At 45.6% G+C, this 11,785-nt stretch overlaps 1 protein-coding gene across 1 annotated transcript in view; it reads right to left on the bottom strand.

The window, feature by feature from the left end:
• Positions 1-11,785, bottom strand: part of PDIA6 (protein disulfide isomerase family A member 6) — a 28,605-nt gene that overhangs the window by 2,566 nt on the left and 14,254 nt on the right. Inside the window, 7 exon segments of the mRNA NM_001266635.1 lie at positions 1,668-1,826; positions 3,027-3,099; positions 3,226-3,310; positions 4,375-4,515; positions 5,354-5,468; positions 6,762-6,892; positions 8,125-8,231. Coding sequence (NP_001253564.1) covers positions 1,668-1,826; positions 3,027-3,099; positions 3,226-3,310; positions 4,375-4,515; positions 5,354-5,468; positions 6,762-6,892; positions 8,125-8,231 — 811 coding nt within the window.

Genomic DNA, 11,785 nt, shown 5'->3' with positions numbered 1-11,785 from the left:
GGTTTCACCATGGTGGCCAGGCTGGTTTCGAACTCCTGGCCTCAAGTGATCTGCTTGCCTCAGACTCCCAAAGTGCTGGAATTACAGGCGTGAGCCACCACGCCCGGCCCCATAAACTTCTTAATGAAAACGCCCCCTTGGCCAGGTGTGGTGGCTCACACCTGTAATCCCAGCACTTTGGGAGGCTGACGGGTGGATCACCTGAGGTCAGGAGTTCGAGACCCGCCTGGCCAACCTGGTGAAACCCCATCTCTACTTTACAAAAATTAGGTAGGTGTGGTGGCAGGCGCCTGTAATCTCAGCTACTCGGGAGTCTGAGGCAACAGAATCACTTGAACCTGGGAGGTGGAGGGTGCAGTGAGCCAAGACTGTGCCACTGCTCTCCAGCCCGGGCAACAGAGCGAGACTGTCTCAGGAAAAAAAAAATAATAATAAAATAAAATAAAATAAAATACCCATTAAGCATACTAACCAACTACGAGTGAGAGCTGGGAGGGAAGGAGCCACGGTCTACCCCTAGGCAGAGGCTGAAGCAGCTGATCTCACAGGGTTCCTCCATGCCTCCCACTTCACTACTCAAGGCAGAGCTGGGACTGAGGTGCCTGACTTTGGAGCTCCTACTCTCCACACAGCACACACACACACTTCTGTGTCAAGTAGGAAGACTGGCAGCAAGAGCACTGCAGGCTTTCACACGCTGTTCTTCCTAGTCATTATTCATCACGAGCCTCTCAACTGCCTTTTGTGTGCTGAACATCTCTCACACAGCAGCTAAGAAATGAACAAGGAAGAAAGCAAGAATGGAAAGCAAAACCTCTTTAGGTCAATGCCTTGTATTGCCTAAAAGATGATTAGGTGAGTTGAATAGCAGAGCAGGGTAGAGAGCTCTGTATATTTGTTTTAGAGTTTTGAGAACCTATCATGTTGTTTGCACATTGTTGGAGTCACTTAAGAACACCCATTTTCAAATAAATAACTACATTCCAAAGCCAAGTGCCCAGAAATGGAAACCACATTTACCAAGGTCAAGATTACAATGAGTATGAGGGTGAGGATGGACAGAGAGGGCTGCCTCTAGCCCATGAGGCTTTTTTTTGAGACGGAGTTTCACTCTTGTTGCTCAGGCTGGAGTGCAATGGTGTGATCTCAGCTCACTGCAACCTCCGCCTCCTGGGTTCAAGTGATTCACCTGCCTCAGCCTCCCAAGTAGCTGGGATTACAGGCATGTGCCACCATGCCCGGCTAATTTTGTGTTTTTAGTAGAGACAGGGTTTCTCCACGTTGGTCAGGCTGGTCTCGAACTCCTGTACTCAGGTGATCCGCCTGCCTCAGCCTCCCAAAGTGCTGGGATTACAGGCGTGAGCCACCGTACCCGGCCCCATGAGGCTTTTATGAGAATTAGGAAGAGCCCAGGGCCAGATGCACAGAATGGCACACAGGGCGGCCTGAGGGCAGCAATGCAGTCTCCTCATCCAGCAAGCAGAGTATTCCAAGGAAAAAGGAATGAATAGGGAGACAATTTAAAAACTCTAAATTCTCTGGAATTAGTTTGCATTTTGAAATCCCATTTATTACCTGGCTCATATATACACCTAGTTTCAAATAAAAAACTACGACAGAACCAAACAAAGAGAAAAAACAATAAACAACCTAAGAAAACAAATTACCTGAGAAACTCGTTAATGCCTTGCTCACTGAAGGAGCCTTTCAGCAGAGCAAATTTCATCTTGCGTGCATTGATGGCGGCCATGGCGGGGTACCCAAACCCGCCAATCCCCAGCGCGGTCTCAAGTTCAGACTGGGCTCCGGCTTCTGTCCACAGCCACCTAGAAAACCAGACTGGTTTATAGGGCAAATACGCCTTTTAAATTACTTACGCTCTAACTAGAAGATCTTAGAGAACAAAAGATCACGCTTCAGATATTTTGTGGAATGAGTGAGAAATAAATAAAAAACAAAAGATGAGTTTCTATATGGATTTTCCCTTTTACCTGAAATCCCACCAATATCATTTGGGTTATTAGGCTTGTTCTTGCATTCTGTAGGCATCTAATAAACATTGGCTGGACTAATGGAGAAGGAGCAAGGTCATCGAGAGAGGGACAGCAGGGGGCGCGAGGTACCCAGGGAAAGCTATGGATACTGAGGACGAAAAGCAAAAAGATATATAGGAAGGAGGCAGGGCACGGTGGCTCACCTGAGGTCAGGAGTTCGAGACCAGCTTGACCAATATGGTGAAACCCTGTCTCTACTAAAATTACAAAAATTAGCTGGGCATGATGGTGTGCGCCTGTATTCCCAGCTACTCAGGAGGCTGAGGCAGGAGGATCGCTTGAACCCGGGAGACGGAGGTTGCAGTGAGCTGAGATTGCACCACTGCACTCCACCCTGGGAGAGAGAGTGAGACTCCATCTCAAAAATAGAAAAAAAGAGAAAATAGGAAGGAGATACACTGTTTTGAAAATGTGCCTAGATAAGAGGATAAGGAAACATAATTCTAGTTCCCCTTTCTCATCCAGCCTTCAAGTTCATACTAGAATTCAGGTGCACTACTCATTCTGTGTCTGCTTGCTAACCCGGCACCCCAATCACCATTTAAAACATGATTCCTATGAGAAAAATGCATGCTGTGCTGACAGCCCTTCATTCCTTCTTTTCCTCCCAGTGATAAAATGTTCACATCCTGAATAAAAACATAGCAGAGCAGGCCAGGTGTGGTGGCTCACACCTGTAATCCCAGGAGTCTGGGAGGCAGAGGCGGGTGGATCACTTGAGATCAGGAGTTTGAGACCAGCCTAGCCAACATGGTGAAACCCCGACTCTACTAAAAATACAAAAATTAGCTGGGTGTGGTGGCACGCGCCTATAATCCCCGCTACTTGGGAGGCTAGGCAGGAGAGGAAAAAAAAAATTTTTAGCAGAGCAAACACAGGAACACAGCTTACAAAAACACGGGGGACCCACTCTCAAGAAACCCTATAATCTCCTGTTCAGATGACACTGAGACAATAAGCTCAGTAACTTACCCCCACATTTTCTTTTTGTATTTGTCTGCCATCTTCAGAAGAACTTCCAGATAAGAATTTCGGCCTGCAGCTCCTGATTTAAACAGACAAACGTTTTTTAAAGGTAAAGGTAAAGGAGTCCGTAAAATTAATCCATTTAGGAAGTACTCTCAGAGCATCTAGCATAGAACAGCCAAGGGAAATTATTTGTCTGTCTTACCAGTATCAAGGATATGCGGTAGCACAGCCACAACACAGAGCTGGTGCTCCTCACACGTCCTCTTGGCAATGTCCTCGTTGATAATCTGTGGGACTCAGAAGACAAGGGATGATCAGGAGGCTGCATGATACAACACCCAAAGGTAAGCTGGCAAACAAGAACTTCCATTGAAAAGATTTCTCCCAGGACTACTTCCTTGTATGGAAACACCCAGAGGCATGTTCTCTAAGAGGAGATTTTTCTGCTACTGATTCTTTTTTTTTTTTTTTTTTTTTTTTTTTTTTTTTTTTTGAGACGGAGTCTCACGCTGTTGCCCAGGCTGGAGTGCAGTGGCGCGATCTCGGCTCACTGCAAGCTCCGCCTCCCGGGTTCCCGCCATTCTCCTGCCTCAGCCTCCTGAGTAGCTGGGACTACAGGCGCCCGCCACCGCGCCCGGCTAATTTTTTGTATTTTTAGTAGAGACGGGGTTTCACTGTGGTCTCGATCTCCTGACCTTGTGATCCGCCCGCCTCGGCCTCCCAAAGTGCTGGGATTACAGGCTTGAGCCACCGCGCCCGGCCCTGCTACTGATTCTTAAGCCTGTGGAAGCTGTGGTGGTTGGGGGGGATTAGCACACATATACACGTCTCTGAAATCACAACGCCTGGACACAGCCTGGCTCTGCCACTTACTTGTTTAAATAGACTATACTTACACGTATTGTATGTTTATACAAACTTGAGGTTCTGTGCCTCAATTTCCCCATATATAAAATGGAGATAAAAACAGTTATCTACCTCAGTGTTCATGTGAGAATTAAATGAAACAAACAAACAAAAAAACTACATAAAGACACCAGAACAGTGCCTGTTACATGATTAGCTACTCAATAAATGTGCTATTACTTTGAAAATGATAAGCAAGAGTGATTAAATACACTCTATCTTTAAGAAGCTCGTATTTCTGTTCACAATGTAATTATTCTAATGCTAAAAGTTATGAAAAGCAACTTATCAGACATTCTTTTCCATTTCAAAGTATAAAAACCACTTTAAAGAGAGTATTTTTAACAAGAAGGGCATAACATGAACAGTGTGTCACGACTGCTTTAACGTTCCTCGCTGTCAGCTAAAAAAGCTTTCTGGACTATGAGCAATTTAAGTGGTCTACCTCAAGCAGCTCAGGAGGTGGGGCGTTATCAGAAAACAAATCAAGGGCCCGGGACACTATGTCGGATCTTGTCCGCCCACCGTCGTAATCCACAGGAGACTCGCCTTTCTGAAATATCTTGATTGTAGGAAATCCTCTAATCTATTAAAAAAGAGATCAGAGAATAAAATCCAATTAACACTTAACACAAAATAACACAATCTTTACGGTTTCTAAAACCACCTTATAGGTAATTTTTGTTTCTTTTTTAATTGAAGCAGTCTCACTGTTGCCCAGGCTGGAGAGCATAGGTGCAATCTCAGCTTACTGCAACCTCTGCTCCTGGGTTCAAGCGATTCTCCTACCTCAGCCGCCCGAGTAGCTGGGACTACAGGTGCACACCACCACACCCGGCTAATATTTGTATTTTTAGTAGAGATGGGGTTTCACCATGTTGGTCAGGCTGGCTTTGAATTCCCGGCCTCAAGCGATCTGCCCGCCTAGGCCTCCCAAAGTGCTGGGATTACAGGCGTGACCCACCACTCTGGCCTTATAAGTAATTTAATGTAACAAAACTATTCCCCAGACTGCCTGGATTTCAAAGGAATGACTCAAAGAGGTCAATGATCAATCAGGGAGTTTTAACAGTCTGTGAAGTTTAGCCCAATCATATTCAAGCCCTGGTATGTAATTAACACAAAGTATCTGCTCTAGAACAAATGGACCAACTTACAATAGCCACATGAGCAACGTGAGTAAGTCTGGGCAAGCTGACACCTCACATTAAGTATACCACAGAAGCAGTGTGACATTAGGAGAAAAAAGGTGACAGTCCTGAGTGTCAGACTTGTTAGTTATGACAGTAAAGTGACTTTATCTCTTCACTTACAAAATGGTTTAAACATCTCCTTTACTACCTCATAGGGAGGCCTGCAGTATTGGAAGAAGTAACGAAACACCATGTATTTCACAATGAAATGAGCCTTATGAGGATACTCACCCCGTAGCGGGAGGCTAGAACCTGATTGACGGTAGCATCCACAGCTGCCAGTTTCACTTTTCCTTTCGTCTGCTCTTTTACTTCTGAAGCTGCGGCAGCCCACTCTGGCTCTAGGCTATAGAAAAATATTCGTTTTGTGTTGTTTCTTTGAGACACGGTCTCTCTCTGTTACCCAGGCTGGAGCGCAGTGGTGCGATCATGGCTCCCTGCAGCCTCAACCTCCTGGGCTCAGGCGATCTTCTCATCTCAGCCTCCAACACAGCTGGGACTACAGGTGCGCGCCACCACCCACCGTTCATTTCTGTATTTTTAGTAGAGATGGGGTTTCCCCATGCTGCCCAGGCTGGTCTCGAACTCCTGGCCTCAAGTGATCCACCTCACCAGGCCAAATATTTGGATTTTAACTTGCAGCCCAAACATTTTTTTTTTTTATTAAAGACAGAGTCTCCTCCTGTCATACAGGATGGAGTACAGGGGTATGATCTTAGCTCAGTGCAGCCTCTGCCTCCCACAATCAACAGATTCTTGCGCCTCAACCTCCCAAGTAGCTGGGAGTACAGGCGCATGCCACCACATCCAGCCAATTTTTTTGTATTTTTAGTAGAAATGGGGCTTTGCTGTGTTGCCCAGACTGGTCTCAAACTCCTGGCCTCAAGTGATCTGCCTGCCTCGGCTTCCCAAAGTGCTAGGATTACAGGTGTGAGCCACCACACCCGGCCTATACTTTTCAACTGATCTGTGCATTTCTGCCCAATCCCCAGTTATGTCACACCTAGAAAACATTTTGTGTGTGGCTTTACTAAAGATACCATGCTACCCTTCACATGAGTTTCCCGTTCTACCACTGCCCCTAAATCCGGACATGAGCCAGTCCCTTGTTAATCTTCGGCAATATGAGAGAGGAAGCTCTTGGCACTAATGTCAATGTTTTTTTTGTTTTTTTTGTGATGGAGTCTCGCTCTGTCGCCCAGGCTGGAGTGCAGTGGCCGGATCTCAGCTCACTGCAAGCTCCGCCTCCCGGGTTTACGCCATTCTCCTGCCTCAGCCTCCCGAGTAGCTGGGACTACAGGCGCCCGCCACCTCGCCCAGCTAGTTTTTTGTATTTTTTAGTAGAGACGGGGTTTCACCGTGTTAGCCAGGATGGTCTCGATCTCCTGACCTCGTGATTCGCCCGTCTCAGCCTCCCAAAGTGCTGGGATTACAGGCTTGAGCCACTGCGCCCGGCCCTGTCAATGTTTAATATTCACTTAGAGTCAGAGTTTTTCTGGAAGAGATCTTAGTGGTGATCTACTATCTAGTTCAGCCTTTTCAAAATAAGCTAATCAATAAATTAAAAAAAAAAAAAAAAAGCTAATCAATGTACTGAAAACACTGTGGCTGAACAGACTACTTAGTAGAAGGCACTTACTTTTTGCAGTGTCCACACCAAGGAGCATAGAACTCAACCATCCAAACATCTTCACTGTCCAGAACATTCTCATCAAAGCTGTCATCTGTCAGCTCAATCACATCCTTCTTACTTGAACTATCACTTCTGCCCTGTCATTTATGATATTAAACATCAAACAATTTGGCCAAGAAGAATACTTTTCCTATTTTAAATAACACTGCTTCTACATCTTAACAAAGTTTTAGGGTTTTTCTTTAGTGAATAAAATAGTGAAAATGGTTGTATTCAAATTGGGTACATTCTTCAGCATTATCATTTTTGCTTGGTAAATAGTCTTTTACTTTCAAATAATTATCAATACATTGAGAACAACATATAACCTGTACCTGAATTCCGTCACCAGCTCTTTTTAGTGAGAACCCTCAACATGGCTCAAAGAACCACCTTAAAAACACTGTTCTAATTCAGACTCAAGTACAGCTACTGCTTCATCCCAGGATGTTCCGCTACATCTTTCATAGACAAAGCCCCTACCAGTCAACAAAGCTAAAAATAACACTTAATCCTTTTCTTTTTTCAAAGAATGTTCTTCAGTACTAAATCTAAGAAGCAGTCAGCATTGCTTTCTGTTGCCAGGCAGGGTGCAGGGGGCCAGGCAACTATGCTCATTAAATGTCTAAGTTTAAAATAAAAGGCAAGAACATGGAATCTTTGGGTAAGCTCTGAGCCTGTATAAAGAAGCGAGTTTAACTGGTCTCCTAAAAGTAAAGGCCCATTTAATATTTATATATCTTCAAGTTTGTCTTTTCACAAGAACATCAGTGTTAAGCTTCACATTTCATACAAGGGCATCTAAAACACCAATCTGCTCCTCTCTCTCTCTCTTCTCCCCTATCCATTTGTGTAGAATTTTCCATGGATTTGGGGCTGAATGCCACAGATACAGGCCAAGAGGTAATCCAGTCTCATCACAGTTTGCCAAAGCCTACCCAGAGGAGAACCCGTCCATCCCATCCCCACTCTTGACCTACAAGTGCCATGGGATGCCAGCACCTGGCTCCTGGGCCTGGAGCTGAAGTTCACATTCTTCTGTTTTAGCCCAGGGCCCAGGAAGCCTATCTAGGGGCCTGGTACTTGGACTGCAGGTGTGGAAAGAGGCCCTGGGACTAACTGGCCATGGCAACAGCAATCCTGAGGAGCCCAAATGAGCAGGCTGGATGGCTGGTTCCCTCTGGGTTCAGTGGATCCAATCCTCCATTATTCTTTAATTGAAAGTTTACCACTTTCACATACTTTTAAAAAAACAACTATCTTTTACAAGGAATCCACACTCTGGCTTCAAAATCACGACACATTAAAAACTGACATTTTATGGTCTTACTTGTTTTCCAGAACTGTATCCTCCGCTCCGTCCCCCGAGGCGATCCTTCACAAGCTGGCGCAGAGCACTGAGCGCAGCATCTACGATGGCTTCACCAGTTCTGCCACCTACAGGAGACGGAAGGTAGGCGGTCCTCAGCCCGGCCTTCAGCAAGTGCCTCATCTGGCCCGGCCCAAGACTGTCTTTACCTCACCGTCAGCTTCACCGGGTGACACAGTTCTGACAACATGTGTATCTCTGACAGAACAAACTTTCTCCCCAGTATGCATTTTGCACTAGACCTAACACCTGGAAAACCAATTTCTCTTCCTTTCTCATTATTATTTTTTTCTGAGATGGAGTCTCACCCTGTTGCCCAGGCTAGAGTACAGTGGCACAATCTCGGGTCACTGCAACCTCCGCCTCCCAGGTTCAAGTGATTTCCAGCTAATTTTTGTATTTTTAGTAGAGACGGGGTTTCACCATGTCGGCCAGGCTGGTCACAAACTCCTGACCTCAAGTGATCCGCCCACCTCAGCCTCCCAAAGTGCTGGGATCACAAGTGCAAGCCACCGTGTCCAGACTGACTCCTCTTAAGTTTTATGTAGTTAGTGTGAACGAAAACTCCCTGCTCAAATACCATCTCCTAATGAGAATAACTCACAAATGTTTACCGAACATGGACATGGGTGAATAAGAAGCTTAAAATCTAGCTGGGAAAGCAGGGGAATTTCCCAAATACAAAAGGAACTATTTCTGTGAAATACCGGATAGAAAAGATGGAAAAACTAGGTATGAGGTGTTTTGAAGCCAAATAACTGAAAACCATTCCAGGCTTCTTTTTTTCTATCTTGCTTGAAACATTGTTAAGCTGAACTTAACAAATCTGCATTAAAACTCACAGAGGCAAGATGACAATAGTCTTTGGAAGTTCACCAAATAAGTTTATTTGCTCAAGAGAGTCAGGGGCTATTAACTAACACAGAAGTACTGGAATAACCTATGCCATCTGCTGTCTTCAGTTTAAAGGCAAAACTAGCTCTAATAGAATCTCTTTAGAAAGTTCCTTTTCTGGAGGGCCGTAGTGGCTCATGCCTGGGATCCCAGCACTTTGGGAGGCGTAGGCATGTGGAACACCTGAAGGCAGGAGTTCGAGACCATCCTGGCCAACATGGTGAAACCCTGTCTCTACTAAAAAGACAAAAATTAGCTGGGTGTGGTGATGGGCACCTATAATCCCAGTTACACAGGAGGCTGAGGCAGGAGAATCACCTGAACCCAGGAGACAGAGGCTGCAGTGAGCTCAGATCATGCCACTGCACTCCAGCCTGGGTGACAGAATGGGACTCTACGTCAGGAAAAAAAAAAATTTTTTTTTTTTTAGAGTTTTCTCAAACTCCCGTACTCAAGTGATCCTCCCAAAGTGGATCGGCCTCCCAAAGTGCTGGGATTAGAGATCTAAGGTGTGGCGGCCGGCCTTTTGGGAGGCCGAGGCAGGCAGATCATGAGGTCAAGAGTTCAAGAGCAGCCTGATCAACATGGTGAAACCCCATCTCTACTAAAAATACAAAAATTAGCCAGGCGTGGTGGCGCACGCCTATAATCCCAGCTACTCGGGAGGCTGAGGCAGGAGAATTGCTTGAACCCGGGAGGCGGAGGTTGCACTGAGCCAAGATAGCGCCACTGTACTCCAGCCTGGGCAACAGAGCGAGACTCCATCTCAAACAACAAAACAAAACAAAAATACCCACAAAATATACTACAGCAGCTCTCAGCAACTATTCAGATAATCGTGCACTGTATCGCTGGCTGAGCCTACCAAGTATGTCACTTGATAACACAGAAGGGCAAGGCCTCAACATGAAACAGCCTCTGCTCCTTATCTATGTCAGGCATCTCCATCATCTGAACCAGTGCCCCTTCCCCAAGTCTTTATCTGGACATATGCCAAATCGTGAAGTATACTAGGAAAAAAACTTTTCAGCATTTTAGGCCACACTGTCTATTGCAACTACTCAATTCTGCTGATCCAGTGCAAAAGCAGCCAGAGACACTATGTTGACACACAGGTAGGGCTGTGTTCCAATAAACTAAATTTATAAAAACAGCAGCAGACTGACTGCACTAAAAACATGCACATTTTCGTAAGTGAGGAAAACTAAAACAAACTATTATTCAAAAGCAGAAAAGCAAGTGTTTACTCAGGGGAAAAAAAAGGTCTTTCCCTAGAACTTTGGAGCTGGGGAGGCAAGTAGAGACGTGTCCAAGGCCACATCTTTGTCTTCAGACGAGACCTCCAGCCTCGAGATCTGCCCACGACATGTATTTACCAAGTATTTGTCTCATATGCTTTATGTGTACTATTTCAATTAAGCTTCTGGTACCTTAAAATGGGGTTTGCACATCCCCATTTTACAGAGAAGCAAGACACTAAGTTTAGTTACGACGTTGGAGTGTGGGGAAGCCAGCAGCCAGGCAGACAGGATGGGCTGCCTTCCCAGCTCACACACGACAGATTCTGTATCGCTCACCCCCGCCTTCCCTGCCTTCTATTAGCTGGACCCAGGCAAGTCACCAATGACAGGCAACTCTTTGTTTTACTATGATGTTGATGCTGCCACCCAACCTGTGAGCTGGTACTGCTCACATAAAGCAAAACCTAAGATGACAAAGTTCTGTCACTCATATGTTCCATGTAACATCTTCAACAAAAACCTTTACCAAATTAGCCATAATTTCAGCTTCAAACAAATTATGCCCAATACTTTTACTAGCACCATGGATCTGGCCCAACGCAGCAACTCTGATTATCTCAAATATAATAATCTGTTTGTGATATCTTTTTTTTTCTTTCTTTTTTTTTGAGATGGAGTCTTGCTCTGTTGCCCAGGCTGGAGTGCAGTGGCGCGATCTTGGCTCACTGCAAGCTCCGCATTCTGGGTTCAGGCCATTCTCCTGCCTCAGCCTCCTGAGTAGCTGGGATACAGGTGCCCACCACTGTGCCCGGCTAATTTTTTTGTAATTTTAGTAGAGACGGGGTTTCACCATGGTCTCAATCTCCTGACCTCATGATCCGTCCACCTCAGCCTCCCAAAGTGCTGGGATTACAGGTGTGAGCTACCATGCCCGGCCCATTTGTGATATCTTAATTAAATAACAGGACAAGGCCGGGCGCGGTGGCTCAAGCCTGTAATCCCAGCACTTTGGGAGGCCGAGATGGGCGAATCATGAGGTCAGGAGATCGAGACCATCCTGGCTAACACGGTGAAACCCTGTCTCTACTAAAAAATACAAAAAACTAGCCGGGCGAGGTGGCGGGCGCCTGTAGTCCCAGCTACTTGGGAGGCTGAGGCAGGAGAATGGCGTAAACCCGGGAGGCGGAGCTTGCAGTAAGCTGAGATCCGGCCACCGCACTCCAGCCTGGGCGACAGAGCAAGACTCCGTCTCAAAAAAAAAATAAATAAATAAATAAATAAAAATAAATAAATAAATAACAGGACAATTCTCTAAGACTGTAGTGCCTATAATGCCAGCTACTTGGGAGGCTGAAGTAGGAGGATTGCCTGAGCCTAGGAATTTGAGTCCAGGCTGGGCAACATAGCAAGACTCTGTCTCTTAAAAAAAAAAAAAAAAAAAAAAGAAAAGAATAATAGTGTTGCTGAAATAGCATTTAGTCCTGGGG

This window comes from Macaca mulatta, chromosome 13 (assembly GCF_049350105.2).
Source record: "Macaca mulatta isolate MMU2019108-1 chromosome 13, T2T-MMU8v2.0, whole genome shotgun sequence".
Lineage (NCBI taxonomy): Eukaryota > Metazoa > Chordata > Mammalia > Primates > Cercopithecidae > Macaca > Macaca mulatta.
Note: the sequence above shows the minus strand (reverse complement) of the source record. Positions and strands in the feature narration are given on the sequence as shown.